At 39.3% G+C, this 17,270-nt stretch overlaps 1 protein-coding gene across 9 annotated transcripts in view; it reads left to right on the plus strand.

Annotated features, from left to right (window-relative positions):
* wdb (widerborst) overlaps window positions 1-17,270 on the plus strand; it is a 182,100-nt gene that overhangs the window by 79,896 nt on the left and 84,934 nt on the right. For 3 of the 9 annotated variants that reach the window (XM_065216477.1, XM_065216486.1, XM_065216479.1), the window contains exon 2: window positions 15,558-16,994. In XM_065216477.1, coding sequence (XP_065072549.1) covers window positions 16,856-16,994 — 139 coding nt within the window. In that variant the 5' untranslated portion in view covers window positions 15,558-16,855. The remainder of the gene's footprint in view (window positions 1-15,557; window positions 16,995-17,270) is intronic. The other 6 variants (XM_065216482.1, XM_065216484.1, XM_065216485.1 and 3 more) reach the window with 4 other exon arrangements.

Raw genomic sequence — 17,270 nt, forward strand, 5'->3', positions numbered from 1 at the left:
GTTCATCAATTTTAAAAAGACATAATTTTTTTTATCTATGTGTATATCCCCCTTAATCACAAATTTTCACTACTCAAAAAAGTACTAAAAAACAGGCTTAATTGAGCCTCGCTCACGAGTTTAAAATGAGCCGAGCGTAGAATTTTTCTCAGGAGTAGAATGTCTACTGCCAAATCATTTTACTGAGCTTCCGAGCTTGAGAGCGAAGGGGGATAAAATGAGAGTGAGGTTTGCTGCCATTGATGTTCATGATTTCTATCAGACGCTCTTACTCTCACTCTGGGCGAACTCTGAGCTTCTGCGTCGAACAAAAAAGTCATCCGGAGTCTCGAAAAGCGCACCTCACGTCAAATCATCCTCTCGCTGAAGTTCATTTCCCCCCTCTCTCTCGGGGAGTTTTTGTTTACTTCTTCCATATTCCTGCCGCCACTGACTCGAGGTGAGAGCTGGCAAAACTCGCAGGGCAAGAGTGTTTTAAAACCTCCAGTGGAGGTTTGAGGAGTTTCAGCAAGCCTGTTAAAAATAAGAAACATTCTAGAACACATCAAAATGCTACATTCAATAGTTTCATCGCAAATGGTCCTGTCCTATTTTTTTTGGATTTCGTCCCACTGTGCGGCGTCAAGACAACGAGCTAAAAAAAAAACTTGAGGAAAATCGTAGAAACTTTTACGAAGTTCTAAGTACACCTCAGAACAGCTAGATCTTTGGGATCCTTGGGAAAATTCAGAGATCTTAAGGGCAGTTCCCGTAGCTTTAGTCCAGAATTTTGGAGCAGTTTAAAGCTGTTTATAATTCAGGATAGTTCCATGATGTGCTGAAATTTAAAATCGAGAAACCTTAAGTTGTTCAGAGAATTTCAGGGAACAACAGAGACCTTCAGAGAATTTATGAAAATTTCAGAAATATTTCAGGAACTTCCCAGAGGTCCAAATAATTTTAGTGAAGTTTTTCAGAGCAGAACCGAGATCTTCAGTAGAATTGAGAGCTTCCGGGAAGCTCCGAAAACAGCGAGGTAGATCAAAGAATCAAAGGGTAGTTCAAATAATTTCAAGGAAATTGCAGAAACCTTAAGAAGTTTAGATAAGCTTAGGGGATTTGAGGAAAGTTCAGCAAAGTAAGAGAATTTCTGGAACGCAATAAACTTTATATGAACCTCCGGAAAATGTCTCTTTTTGAAACGGTTGGTGTCGCTGAGTCGCAAATAACACGGTGCGTTTTTAACCTATCGACTTGATTTGAATCACATTATCAGTTTCAAGCCATAGGTAATCAAATGGCATACCTTTTAAAAAAATACAATTTTTGGTGTAAATACAGATTTTTTTTAAAAATACGTCTATATGGACCTAGCTTGCATTCATTACGAATGGCATCAACATATTATTATTTTAAATATTTTGGCATGTGAAAAATCAAAAACACGGTACATATCCCCCGCGTAAAAAAAGACCTGAGTGTAATTTTAAGTGTGTTATAGCAAAGAACAGAGAACCTTAGAGCAGTCAACTTTGTTTCAGACGTCTTTTCGATCAGAAATGTCGTTTCCGTGCTAAATTTTTTGGAAAAAAAATCAAAGTCGCCATTTTGAAAATTTAAAAAGTTCCAAAATGGTCGAATTTTAACAAAAATTTGAACCATTGCCCATAACAAACAATTACGCAAAGTTACATACAAATCGAAGAAGGACGTTTCGAAAATTCTATTTGTTTTCGCTATTTTGCCAGGAACTGCTTTACAGGACACTTTTTTTTAAATTTCAAGTCATTACCCTAGTAGCACGCTTGTCACAAATCAATTGTAGAAACTTATATACGAATTATTTCAGTCATAAACAAGTTGCTGTAACTTATTGTGATGAAAGTGTGCTACTCGGGTATTTGGTCATCTTTTTTGAGATTTCAGTCACTAAAGTCACTACTAGCAGGGCTGGTAGCGAGTCACTTTTTTCAAGCCAGTCACTAAAAAGTCTCTATTTTTAAGGCCAAGTCACTAAAGTCACTTTTTCTTGTAATAATTCACTATTTTAAACTGTTTTTAACGTGAATTTATTTCAAGATTGATCATTATTCTAAGTAGGCCTAAATTTTGTTTTACTTTTTGAACAATTCGAAGTTGACGACCTTGTAAAGGGTGATACGGTCAAAATTTGGTCAAGGGAAAACGCGTGTAAATCAGTGAAATCGTTTATTTAAAAAATCAAATTAAATTTCTTTTTCAAGTTCAATTAGTATAAAATTCAGGAAAAATATTCAGTTAGGCTTCCGCTTTTCCAAATCCGAATTGCCGGGCCTTACGCTTGACCCCTGCCATCAGATTTTGTACAGCCACCTTGTCCACCTTCTTCGCCGCAGAAAGCCAGTTTGCCTTGAACTGCTGCTCGCCCTTAGCAGTTTTTTTGGTCTTCTTTAGGTTCCGCTTGACAATAGCCCAGTATTTCTCAATTGGGCGGAGCTCTGGCGTGTTGGGAGGGTTCTTGTCCTTGGGAACCACCTGCACGTTGTTGGCGGCGTACCACTCCATGGCCTTTTTACCGTAATGGCAAGATGCCAAATCCGGCCAAAACAGTACGGAACAACCGTGTTTCTTCAGGAAAGGCAGCAGACGTTTATTCAAACACTCTTTCACGTAAATTTCTTGGTTGACAGTCCCGGAAGCTATGAAAATGCTGCTTTTCAAGCCACAGGTACAGATGGCTTGCCAAACCAGATATTTCTTTGCGAACTTTGACAGTTTCATGTGCTTGAAAACATCTGCTACCTTTCCCCTTCCTTTTGCCGTATAAAACTCCTGTCCCGGAAGCTGCTTGTAGTCGGCTTTGACGTAGGTTTCGTCGTCCATTACCACGCAGTCAAACTTCGTCAGCATCGTCGTGTACAGCCTCCGGGATCGCGCTTTGGCCGTCGTATTTTGTTTATCATCGCGATTTGGAGTCACTACCTTCTTGTAAGTCGATAGTCCGGCTCGTTTTTTGGCTCGATGCACGGTTGTAGACGATACACCCAGCTTATTTGCGGCATCTCGGAGAGAGAGGTTAGGGTTTCGCTTGAAACTACCGGCAACTCTCTTTGTCGTCTCAGCGGCTTCCGGTTTTCGATTTCCCCCCGATCCAGACTTCCTGGCTGTCGACAAACGTTCCCCAAACACTTTAATTACATTTGTAACGGTTGATTTGGCAACTTTTAGCGATTTTGCCAACTTTGCGTGCGAGTAGCTCGGATTTTCGCGATGCGCGAGCAAAATTTTGATACGCTGCTCTTCTTGCTTGGACGGCATTTTGACAACTGAAGAGTGAATTCCAAAATCAAAATAGGAGCAACATTCTACACACACACACCTTCAAAATGAGGGGTGTTCAGGTTTTTTAAATGCAAAATTGAAAGAAATACGTCAAGTTGATATTGACCAAATTTTGACCGTATCACCCTTTTAGTCTAAATATCAAACTTCATTATGTATGCCATCAGATCGACTAATTTTCTACCCTTAGGTCACTTTTAATTCACTTTTTTACAACTTTTATTCACTATTTGGTCACTTACTTCTTCAGCATGGTCACTAAAATCACTATTTTTGACAGCATTGATCGCTACCAGCCCTGCTACTAGTCACATAACCACTACTAGCGCTGCAATGTCGGCTTGGGTACTGGATGAGATCGCCAATGATTTTGCATTTGTATTCTCATGTGATTTGATATGCTGCATGGTGGATTTTAACTCATGTCGGATTTTAGCCACATCCCCGAGGGCATCCAGGTAATTTCCGTGTATGACCAATATGATCCTCGGCACTTAGTGTGGTCGTCAACGATCGCATCCCTAAGGGATACCCGGAGCATGCTTGGCATACACAGTTTTGGTCACGAACTGCTCATTTGATAATAACTTTGCACACAGTTGACGGAACATTGTCCTTTTTGAAGCAGTAGATAGAATAGAGTGTAAGCTTGTTATAGGTACGTACAAAAAAGTAGATTTTAATGCTAGTAGTAAACTGTATTTGTTTTTGCGTTGTAAAAATGAGGTGAGAAATGCTCACTGCACATCTCGGAATTTAAGTGTTAAATTGATTAGTGTTGATTCAAATGTTAAGCTTAACCTAATCTTCGCATATCTATAGTAAACTATGAGCCTACCCAAGTAGCAATTTGGGTTTTATGAGGGTTCTGAAGACCATGATTTAGACTTGTAGAACACTTTAAAACCACGATAAAACTTGAAATGTTACTTGGGTAATCTATCAGTTACTTTAAAGAAAAATAAGTTGGTGTGTACAACTGTGCATGCCAAGCATGACCCGGAGCATACCCGGGTGTGGCCAATTTACGAATTTCCCTCTGATTTACTGTGCCGAATTACGAATCTCTCAAAACTCGTGCGCATCGACATCCTAAACTGCTCAACAGCACACACACACACACGCACATTTTTCCGGACCTTGCTTTGAAAGTCCTTTTTTTATTTTCCAACCGGTGGTATCTACACCCTTCTTAGGTGAAGGAAAGGTAACGAATAAAGCAGAGTGCGGTGTTGGGCTGGGTACGTGCAAAATGCAAACTTGCCCTAATTGAGCTTACTTTAAGGCACGTGACTTTTGTGCGCACGACCGACCGTACCGAAATCGCATCAGACACGGACCACACCGGCGGTAGGTCGGTCGGTCGGTCGGTCGGTATCGTTTGTCGCTATTCAGTAGTAGCGGTTAGGTCAGGTGAACCAAAAATGCAGGAAATGCAAAACGCTAGCAATGGGTACCGGTATTGGTACCGAGTGTGTGTGTGTGTGTGTGTGTGTGTGTGTGTGTGTGTGTGTGTGTGTGTGTGTGTGTGTGTGTGTGTGTGTGTGTGTGTGTGTGAGTGCGTATGACTGATGAGAATTAGATACGGTGTGGTTTGGGATTTGGTAGGATTTAAGGTGGTAATCTAATAAAATAACAGGAATGTTGATACGCAAGTTACTGCTGTTTCATCACAGACAAGCAGACGTAACTTTTACTTCGATTTTGCTGCACTGATGAGATTTGATCTTTTTTATGTTTCTATTCACTCTAGTTTTCTTGTATGCAATATTGTTTGTGATACACGCATGCAAGCTCCCGTGGTTTACTCGGGAGGTGTCGTTACGTCTGTTTGTCTCTGGTTTTAATAGAAATATTGATTGCATCCTTAGGGAAAAATGTGTTGCTATGTTTTGTTAATACTTGATATTTACGTAATGAAAAAGAACGTCAACGTTGTATGTTAAAACAAATTAGTGAAAGGGGATAAAGTTTCAATGTACGTTTCAGTTCTCTTCTTCCCCATCCGTCAGCATCAAAGTCGTCTTTGAAAACTTCTCATTAAGAAACTCGTCATCATCTTGTGTCCCATTTTTGCGTTCTCTTCACTTGCGAATGCCAACAAATAATACAGAAGGTTTAGCTTTGTTGGAAATGAAATGGCTGTTCGAATAGGATTTCTCGATTATCTTTTCAAAGGGACGTATCTGCTTTCGTATACAAAAAATAGAAACTCTTGGCTCTCCCATTACCCTCTCTGAATGCAATTTTAAGTTAAACAAGTTTATTCAAATGTTGGTAAACTTTATCAACATTTGTAGTTTTGAGAAGTAAACTCACATTTGAGTAAATCAATCAACTATCGTGAACTGTACTAGCACTCAGTTAGATTAAGCAGAAGCTCACCCCTCAAAACAAAAATTCTTGCTCGTTTTGATTTTTCTGCTAAAATTTACATGTAAACATATTTTTTCTATCTCATCATAATCAGTCACTTGAGTCTGGAGCCATGATTACTTGTGACTGGTGCTTAAAGTATTGTTTAAAAATTCTATAAATTAGCTGCACACCAATACTGAATACAGATGGCTAAATAGATATTAAAAACGCCCAAACAAAAAAGAAATGACCTTCCAAGCGCGAACATGATCTGAAAACACTAAAGGAACAATTTCCAAGCGTTTTTACAATGTTCTGTGGTGCAAACGTTCAAATTGCAAAAGCAGTCGTCGGCGTCGACGTTCCAAAACATTTAGATAAACTTCAATTTTAAACTATTAAGAGGATAGAGGGCGAGCTCATTCCCCCACTCATTACCAACTCCTCATGGTCCTTTCTAGTTAGCTCCGAGAGCAAACCCTTTTCATGCCACAGTTGCCCGCACAACAATGTCTTGATTACATCCTATCAGTCAACCGAAACAATAGTTTGCACGCAAATAATTAATGGAAAACAGTTAACGGAACAATCTCTGTATTCTTCACCAACTGCAACTGAACGAGGTGCAGTCTCTGTACACTACCGCACAAGGGCCCGTGCGGACGGAAATTTCTGTTCCTTTTAATTTCCGGTAATTAAAGTTGGAAATAGTTTCCTGGGGCCGCCGTCTTCGTACTTTCGTAGCCAAAGTCTCATTTTCCCTTATTTGCTCCCGATTGCTATCTTCTGCGCTATTATAGTGCACAGCACCAGCTCCTGGAGGGAAAGTTTCATTCTTGCAGTTTCGAGTTTACTCGTTTGTTGCCTTTTTCGAAGTGGGAAAGCGCACAAAGTATCGCAGATTTTATATTTTTTTGCGAGCGACGTGTTACGACAGCTGAAATCAGGTCACCGCTATTTGTGCTATTGTGTGTGTGTGTGTGTGTGTGTACGTATGGTGCCAGTTGTCAGCAGTGTTGAAAACTTTATGCGCCATCGTAGGTGGCGTCTGAAGCGTAATGGAAAAACTTGCCTCCATATGAGTCGCTGCTGCTATTCTGATGACTGTTTGAAGGGTCGTGCGGTGGAAACTTATGTTGTCTCGAAAATAGACACCGCGATAACGTAACGGTGGTTGTTAATAAATTTGGGGTGATTGTTTATTGTTTATTTGGTTCTACATCAACAGACTGGGTTTAGTCCGAATGATGGATTAAGGGGTTACGCCTACCTGCAAACTTTCAAAAAATCGATTTTTTTTTATTGTCCTAATCGAAAGTATATAAAGTCAAGAATATTTCCTCAAAAGATCAAGTTGATCCGATGAAAATTGTGAAAGTTATGCGTCACACTTATAGTGGACTAAACCCAACTTGAAACTTTAAACGCGATTATGTCGGAATCATATTTTCAAAACCGTTGCCAAAAATTTCTCGAAATGTATACATTCCAGTGGCGTCGTGTAACCTCACTTTTTACCTGTTCAACAACTTTGAAAACGTTATTTAGGGTCATGTTTACATTCAATTCAGTTTCAAAAGGCATAGGGTCTTCTAGTTTCACTGATTTGTATCCATTGGAACCAATATTGTTTTGTTTGTTTACGTTTTGGGAGCTGTTGAACAGGTAGATTGAGGTTAGGGCGACGCCACTGATACATTCGATTCGTTCGATTCGTTTCGATTTCTGTTCAGTACTATTTTGTGCAGTCCACGATCGTTCGGATTTCGTCTATCATTTAATTTCAATTTTTTTACAGCCGATCAAAGACAAATTTTAAGGATCAAAAATCGGCACTTCAACTTTGCAAGGCCTCCATTTTGTCAAAAAAAGGACTAGTTTAACACATGCTTAACTATTTGGCATGGTTTTTTTTTTATTTCAGATGATTACATTACACTCCGCAGTTGGCACCGCAAAAAGCGTTTTTTAGAACATCGTCCACGGGGAGCAGCCGTGCGGGGCACCAGGACCTCGTTTTTACAGCATCGACTGATAAATGTACCATTTAATGTGTGTTCAATAAACGGCAGAAAACCGATTTTCAATATGTTGCGTCGTTTTCGAGAAAAAAAATCCAAACTTTCGCTTTTTTTCGGTCTTGCAGGTAGGCGTAACCCCTTAAGCAATACTAGGAAATACAATATAGTCAAGAAGTAACAAGCTACAAAGGCCGTGAAGTCCAACTTAATTCCTAATTCTTAAAAATATATCACGGAATCTCTGACGCAGCGTCTCGCGTGCCAAGTGAAAATCCAAATAAGGAAGCAACACGATTGAAAACCATTTGTAGCCCATTGATAGCACCATACGAACTATAGTTTGTACGACGTTAACGTCGATTTGTTGTAGAATAGAAGGACAATCGATTCTGCCCTGTAGAATGTCTGCCACAAACAGGGCCCTTGTCGTATCTCTTCGACTCCACAAAGGATCCAGGTGAATCAACGGCAAACCAGATGAATCGTCGTTGAATAGGCTCTACTCTTACTACACTGTACACTGTTTTTGGTAATAAGGATTCTATACAGGGCAGCAGTATTCTAACACCAACCGGACGAGGGAGCAGTAAAGCGACTTCAAACAATAGATGTCCGTGAAACTTTTAGCTATCCTGAAAATGATGCCTTGTCGATCTCGTACGAGATACGCTGGCTGTATGTGAGTTTACAATCTAAGATGACTCCCAGATCCTTAATGTGATTCACACGATGTACGTCAACGCCTTCTAGGATATAACTGAATGTACCATGCGGATCAGTTGGCACCAATTAGCAAAAGCGTTGAGTTGGAGTTGGAGAAGATGGCAGTCAGCAGCGATGGCTCGGATTCGGAGATATATTTTCATGTCGTCTGCGAACGACAGTCGTGGACCGTCGAGGACCAAAATTGACGTCGTTGAAATACACAAGAAATATCAACGGGCCGAGGAGGCTACCTCGCGGAATACCCGAAGTGACAGGGAACGAAGGAGATCGGCAGACAATCAGATAGATAGGATGCGAACCATCGTAGGAGACTGCCGTTTATACCGACCCTATCCAGTTTGGTGATTGCTATAGGATGGTTCAACTTATCGAAGGCGGCTGATAGGTCAGTGTAGATGACATCTGTTTGTATATGGTCTGTCATACTCTCCGTAATGTACGAGGTGAGACACAGAAGGTTGGAAGTAGTCGACCGCCCTGCCATGAAACCATGCTCAAGTGCTACTTGAAGTGGGAGACTAATGGTTCCATAACGACCAACTCGAACAGTTTAGATATGGCACCCAACGATTTCCAGCAGGAAGGAAAGACGGAAGGAACTCCGTCAGGTCCAGGCTTAAATGAAGACTTCAGTTGCAAAGCCGCCCTAGTTTTCATAGTGAATTCGATGTTGATAGCTGCCAAAGATTGACCAGACATTGGAACACATTACTGGCTGCTAGAGAAACGTGCTCGTCAGGTAGGTTCTCATCCGAGAGTACACTCGCAAACTTGGTTTAGAACAGACGGCGAATGTCCTGAGGGGATGAAGTTTCTTCGCCGTTCAGTACCATAGTAGACTCCTTCCGTTGCTCATTCACATAGTTCCAAAAAGTTTTCGGGTGAGATCGAAGCTTCCGTTGAACATCTCGATTCATAAACACTATTGATGGGTGCGTAACTGTAAACATTATGCACTGTGAGCTTGAAAACAAAAGCAATCCACATAATGGTTCCTGTGGAGTCAAACCAGAGAAAGTTCCAGTTAGCTATATCATCTCGATGTCGGAACAGTGTCGAGACAATTGTAAGCCAATGGGGACCCACTGTAGAGTTCGTGTTGGACGAATGAACTTTAACCGAAGTTTCAAAAGTACCGGAGCTCAGGGAAATCTTCTGGTTTTTAATGCTTCGCAAAAAAATTAAAATTCAGGAACCAAATTTTCAAATTTTGGATGCCTAGAAAAAAAAATAAACTTCTGGTTTTAAGTCAAATTTTGGAAAAAAATCGGTGCTGAATTTTTAATTTTCGGACACTTCTGAGACTGAATTTTCATGATTTGCAGATCACAGTCAAATCTACTGGCCATACGGTTTTTTTCAAGATATTGGGATATGTGATCTATGAAAAAAAACCATGATCTGCGAGTGGAAAAAAAAATTATCAAGATTCTGAGACTTTGTCAAACATTTTGAATTCCGAGAATTAACCAAATTTTAAATATTCTTATGGTGGTAAGTTCCAACCGGTATTATCCTCGGATTAAATCCTTATCAAGAATATCCAGCTGCTCAGAGTTAATCAACACGACTCTAAGCAAACATTTGGCAGATCATTCAAACATGGTCGAAATTGAAAGTTATTCCGAGGTAGAGTACACCGCCGTAAGACATCGCAAAATTATAAATATTCTAGGGATGAACCCAAATTAAATTGCGAGAAAAATCAATTATCCACAGCCAATACAAATTTTAAAAATGGTGAATGGGCAATTTTCTACGAAGGTGGAGGGGGGGGGGGGGTTGCAAGAATCTTAAAAAAAAACTGTCTACCTAGTTAATGCACAGCCCCTAAAATCAATTGGTCGAATTTTCCTAAATTTGCATTAAATTCAAATTCAAATGAAATGTCATTGATTACATTTACTTAAATTTGGGTGCTATTTTTTTGTTTATTCAGTTCGCCAGTTGCAGTTTCATCACATTCTGAGTTTCGCCGATTTCCTTCGATTCTTGATAATAGGGCTGGTATCGAGTCTGATTTTTTAAGGCCAAGTCACTAAAGTTACTGTTTCTTGTAATCAGTCATTATTTTCAACTTTTTTTAGCGTGAATTTATTTCCAGATTGATCATTCTTTGCTTTGTGACGTTTAATCGTATTTCTCTATCTACAAGGTTAAAAAATATGCTTTTTATTAAGATCAAAAATAACAGTAATTAAACCAAACACACTGTGATAACTTTTAAAGAAACAGCTTTACTATCAATTCCAGTGAATGTTGAAGTTTAGCATTTAATTAATTTCTCACTTTAATAAAGTGAAAAAAACGTAATTAACATGAGTAAGTCCAAGATCTATAAATATTCAATGTCTTGAAATTTTCAATGTGCTTGAATTAAGGGAACAAATAAATGATTTATTTCAAGTTCGTAATTAACTTTATGAAAGACTAGAGATATTAATTGCAGTCCCATTAACAAGTGTAGGAACTTTGAAAAAGTTCTGCTGAATGAAAGGAAATGCCGAGAGTTTCACTAAAGCTCGATGAACAAACTGTGGGAACATAAGGGAAGTTAACACACTGAAAATATGGGGAACTTAATGGAAGCTTTAAGACCCTCAAATCGGTTTTTTTAACATACGAAAATTTTCAGGAACTTTTATGAAGCTCCTAGAATTTCAGAGCACATCATAGGTGTTAAGCGAACTTGAGAAATATAGAAAACTTGAGGAGTATTGTGCATTTTTTTAAGAAGTTCTAAGTACCTCAAAAAAGCTAGATCTAGAGATTTTTTGGGAAATTTCAGATCTTAAGAGCAGTTTCCATGACTTTAGTTCAGACTTTTGGAGCAGTTTGAAGAACTGTAATCGTAAAGTTAGAAAAAATTGAGAACCCATAAGAGGGTTCAGAAATATTTTAGGAGCTTCACAGCAGTCCAGAGAATTTCAGGGAAATTTATCTTCAATAGAATTGAGAGCTTTAAGGAAGCTTCGAGAGCATCAAGACAGATCAGAGAATCAAAGGGCAATTTAAATAATTTCATGGAAATTGTAGAAACCCTAAAGAAGTTCTGGAAACTTCAGCAAAGCTCCGAGAGAATTTCTGGGCCGTGATAAAAATTATATGAAAATCCGAAAAAAGTGAGAGTATTTTAAGGGTTTTATATCATGGGGATTTCCAGAACTTTAAAAAATGCGAAAATTTAGCTAAGCAAAATTTTATCAGAATATCAACGAAGTTATATTATTTAAAAAAGGCGACAACTTTTAGCAAGCAGCGATATCTTTAAGAAATTCCAGAGAACTTCTAATAAATTTTCATGATATTCAGCGAAGTTTCGAGTACTTCGAGGACGATCAGATTGCTTCAGAATAATCCTATCTTCTTCTTCTTCGCATTTCAAGCTTATTGCATATCGCATATTAGCTTATTGCGTGCTCTCAACTTAGTGTTCTAGATGCACTTCCACAGTTATTGATTGAGAGCTTTCGATGCCTGTACCATTTTTGCATTGGTATAATTGTGTGGCAAGTCCAATCATACTTCTATGCCTTAAGAAGTCGAGAAATTTTCCAACCCGAAAAATTCCTAGACCGGACCGGGAATTGAACCCAGCCACATCCAGCATGGTCTTCTTTGTAGCTGCGCCTTACAGGCAATTTTGAATGCATATCAGAAAATTTTCCGGATTAACAAATTTCGAGAACTTCAGGTAAGCATCGATAAGTTCAGGGAAAATAAGTGAGCGTTTATAATGGTTGGAATACTTAAGGAAAATTGTCGAAACTTCAAGGCAAATCAATTAATTTTAATAAAGTTGCGAGTTCTTAAAAGATACAGTTCAGAAATTCAGCGCAGTACAACAAGCTTCATGAAAACTGCATAAACGTTAGAGCAGTTTTGAGAATTTCAGAAATGAACAGAGATCCTCAGAGCAATTCCGTTATGTTCCTAAAGATTCCTTAATCTTTCTAACGATCATGGGTCTCCTCTAAAGGTTTAACTATTCGCTAAAGTTCTCTAAACTTCTTTAAAATTTATATGACTTCTCTAATGTTTAGAGAAGTCACATAAATTTTAATGAAGTTGAGAGAACTTCAGCGAATTGTTAAACCTTTAGAGGAGTTCCATGTTAGAAAAATTAGGAAATCTTTAGGAAGTCCTACAAAGTTCAGGGAAGTTTAGGAATTTGATGAGTAGTATTGTGAGCAGGCTAGTTTCTCAAATTACAAGAAAACTTCAAGGTAGTTTCATTAACAAGTTTCTTTTAGCTTTTCTCAAAATTACCTTGCAAATCTCCACAATAAGATTCTCATAAATGAATTCATTTCAGATTTCCTTTTGAATCTCCCTTGGAATTTTTCTCACATTGAAAGTCTCATAAGAATTCTGGGGGAGAGGTAGCTCATCGATTCTTCCGGTTCGCCTTCTAGCATCGTGCTACAAGGTACCAGGCGATAACCAGGGTAGTTGATCGATAGCTCGATGACGTCATTTCGTTGGCGTCTGCAATGGGAAATTCTCATAGCAGGCGTTGACGATGGGACGTTGTCGAGTTGTTGAATAGCAACTATCGTGGTAACTCACCGATTACCTGTCGATCTGCCAAATTTGGAAAGACATCTGCATTGAATTGTCTCATATAATAATATTCCGCCCACTATATCACAAGAAATTGCGAGTAGCTGAGGTGAATGGAGATAAGTTAAGCATTGGGTACAGGACCAAGTCTCCCCTGGGTGGTGCCAAAAGATGAGCGCAATAGAATCATCAAGTTGCCATAAGGCACGGAATGAAACTATTGCATGGCTGGGTAGTCAAAGTCTTCCATTCGTTAGTCATTTCAGGTGGATTAGAACAGATTTAGGTGGGCGTTGGCCAGATTTGGATTTTTCAGATGTAATCCTGGATAGGACCCTGTCATTGAACGTCGCGTGAAAGTGGAACTTAATGAAGGCCTAAGTACTTTTTCGTAGTTTTTAGTTTTCGGATTTGAAAGATCGTCGGTTACAGTGACCTGCTTACTGAGCAGAAAAACGCTGTCCCAGGTCCTTACATATCAAAGAGATTTATGGTAAAATCGCTTGTGTATCGTGTATTTTGTGAAACTCGTTGTTGTCGTTGGTTCCGGGTTTGAATGGATACACAAATTTGAGCAACGGTATTATGTGATATGAGGGGCTCGGTGGCCTTAGAGCAACCGTTTTTGCTTACTGAGCAGAACATCATGAGTCTAATCTCAGGCCCATCCACATTCAAGATTCGTCAATCGTTTTATTTGTTAATATGACTACATGGTAATAACAGCAATTCGGTGATTAAAAAGGTGCTCCTCTGCCTAGTGGCAAACGTTTTTGCTTACTGAGCAGAAGACCGTGGGTTTAGTCCCAAGCTCCTTCGCGTTATATGATCGTTAGGATATCAATTCAGCTTATCGTTTACCAAAACGAACCCTGTTGCAAACCCAACCCTCTTATCCAACATCCCAGTGATTCCTCGTGGAAGTGCAGAGGTGTTCTCGGCTTCCATCAAAGCGAGTGTCATGTCAACACAATCCTTCCCATTCCTTTCTTGACCTGTGTTCGGGCGCGGCCGGCGCTGGTATTGCCTAATTTAAGATCACCAGTTTTTACACATTGAGGATGATTGTTAGTCCCAAGCATCGTCTATTGGTTCTCTGTGTAATTACAGCTGATCTGGCAGTAACAGAGTAGCAACCGTGGGCGGTCAATCAAGCTCAAGTTCAAGCTCATTGAAAGTCTCATAAGAATTCATTGGCATTTCTCCTCACAAATTCCTTAGATTTCTTCTCATAGTTTGTTTGGCAAACTCTCCTGAATTAATATTTCGAATTCCTTTGATTGAAGAGTTATTCTCAGATTTAATTGTTCTCCTCCTTTTAGTATTTAAAAAAAAAATCCAAGGACTTATGCTCCGGATTCATTTTCTCCCACAAATGTTATGGAATTATCCTCAGAATGCCATTGGAATTTTCCCTTGCGGTTCACATGATTTGTGCTCCTTAGAAATTCCTATGAGTTTTCTTTAAAATTTACTTTTAATTCAATTCAGGGTTTCTTGAAATTCTACTCAAAACTATCAGGCTTCTCATGAAATCTTAAATTCCTCAGAACTACCTTGAATGCAGATTGCATTTGATGTTTTTCTGAAAGATTTTTTTCCCAGAACTCCCTTGGAATGAGGTCCTTAGAAATTATAATGAAATTCCCCGAGCCTTTAAAACTCTGCATGGAATTTGACTTCAGATTCTTGAAAATTTCTTGAAGTATTATAGTTGTTTTTAAGTCCAGAAACTAGTTAAAATTTAAAATTTCTAGGAAACATCCATGTTAATAAAAAAAAAACATTTCAAGCCCCTGTTTTTTTTTTAATTTATTTGTTACTGTGGATCTATAAAGTTCAAAGTGTGAATGAGAGTAACGAGAAAAATTAAATGCTTGTATTTTAAAATCCATTCTTTTCCATAAAATATCTTTAGTAAGCAAATTATTAAATTTTCTGAGACTTCCAGGTATTTTAAGGACAAAATAAATTTTCTGAGGATTCCCGGTTTTAAGGTTCTTGCAGTTAGTAGACACCCTGAATTATACTGTGGGTTTAGCCATAAACTTTCTTTTGAATCTATCGCTTTAAAGGTTTATATCGTACATAAATGTTTTTGAGATTCTTATTGAATAAGTCTAAAACATCAAACATTTATTTGGTGTGCCATCATAACGACTACTTTTCTTCTCTTAGGTCACTTTTTAGTCACTATTGTTACGACTATAAGTCACTATTTAGTCACTTATTTCTTCAGGAAAGGATCGCTACCAGGCCTGTGATAAGACATAACCTGATTTGAGTGTGTCATTTTTTTCGGGACGAAACGTCCGATTTCCTCAACTCAAATTGACAAATGTGACAGTCTCCCCCTCACTCGCCGTCGCAAATCCATCATCAGCTGACCGTCGTCGATCGTCACACCAACCGACCGAGTATGTGCGCGCCATGTGCGTCACACAGTCACCACCACCACCATCACAGCATCGCTGCTGCTCCACTTTCCGTGCCCACCTCAAAACCCATCAGCATTCAATTAATGCCAATTTATCAAAACACACAATGTAACTTACGATCTTCTCTCTTTTCAATTTTCCCTCGTTTCAGCCTCTCAACCATCATCATTATCAGCCAGCGATCGACGAGAAACGATCTCTAAATTTGCACTCACACTCTTATCACCGTCACCGCTTCGAACGTCACCGAACGTCAATCGCTTCGCGCTTCCCACCGATCATCATCATCCGAGACAGAAAGAAAGAAGGTGCGTCAAACCAGTGGCGGCCGGCGGTGGCAACGGGATGAATCGTCGAAAACCAATGCGCTTGCGGTGATTTGTTGAAGAGCGAAAAAAAAAATAAAACGGCATATCGCATTACTGCCGCGTACCGTCGTGTGTCTGCCTATATTTTGATTTTTGAGTCCATAAAATTAACCGCTTCAACGCGCCGCGCCGTTGTGTTTACATTTTCTATTGTGGAAATGTTTGACAGTCGGTTCGCGGGTTATTTTTTACTGTGATAATATGTTTGGATTTGGCGAGAAGAGCAAATTATAGCCGACGAAGAAGAAAAGGCAACCTCCTTTCGTCCGGAAGCCGAGTGTTTGAGAAAAGTGTGCTCCCAATCGAAAAGGGTGTTGAAATTGATCTTCAATTTCTGTGTGTTTTTTTCCTTTCTTTTGCAGCATGCGTAACACGTGAAAAGAAGAAAGTGCATGGGAAGAGCAAGAAGTCATTTGATGATTGTATCATATTGAAAGTTAGTTATTTAATTGAAGGAAGTGTGCAGTGCAAAACAAGCCGAAATTGATCATTCACAATTTACCTTAAGAAGCAAAAGTGATAGCCGCCCGAGATAGGAATCGACCAAGTATTACCCAATCCATCAAATAAAAGTTGAGACAAGAAGAAAAATTTATCTGTCAATCAGGAAGTCACGAATCGGTCTCCGACACGTCAATCGTCTACCGAGAAGCGACAGAGGCGAACGAGCAGCAAAAGGGAAATCGAAAAATAAAAACACACACACACAATCGCTACGTGAGCGTGTGTGTGCGCGTGTGTTTGTGTTCCGTATGCGTGCTCGGGTGCGTGCGTGAGTGTGTGTGAGTGAGCCCGCAAACCACAATCGTCGCGTTCGCTACTACTGCTGTACAACCACAACAACCACAATAACCGATTGTGCATCATAATAATAATAAGAAGAAGAAGAAGAAGGGGAGAGAAGAAAGAAGATCCATCGTCGTCATCATTGTCATCATTATCTCCTAAATCACCAACTCAAACCCGGAAAGAGCGAGAGAGAGAGAAAGAAAACAAGCAAGAAGAAAAGAGCAACAACTAATACTACTGTTACTACTACTACTTCTACTACTACTGCTGCTACTACTACTACAGTGTAACAATGTCGTCCGGAACATTCGTCGATCGAATCGATCCGTTCGCCAAACGTTCGCTCAAAAAGAAGGGTAAAAAATCTCAGGGTTCATCGCGGTACCGGAGTTCACAGGACGTCGAGCTGCAGCAGCTGCCGTCGCTAAAAGGTATGATTCGAGTGGTTCATTTTTTTTTCTTTTTTCAATAATTATTTGTTCGGTTGCTTTCTACCAAGAACTTTACGGAGCCGAGTGACTTGATTTTTTTAAAACTTAAACCGTTTTCACTCTTTATTTGTTCCAAATTCTAAATAAATTACATTCCATTTTAACCTAGGTGCTCTAGCTACTACAGTAACTTACCAGCTTTAATTGTTATGATATATATCTAAGTGTTTTTACATGGTTCCTGCCTTGGCAATTCAGTATTTTAAACAGGTTTTC

This window comes from Ochlerotatus camptorhynchus, unplaced genomic scaffold, assembly GCF_037179485.1.
Source record: "Ochlerotatus camptorhynchus isolate MF236.1 unplaced genomic scaffold, CSIRO-AGI_Acam_v1.1 ptg000063l, whole genome shotgun sequence".
Taxonomy (NCBI): domain Eukaryota; kingdom Metazoa; phylum Arthropoda; class Insecta; order Diptera; family Culicidae; genus Ochlerotatus; species Ochlerotatus camptorhynchus.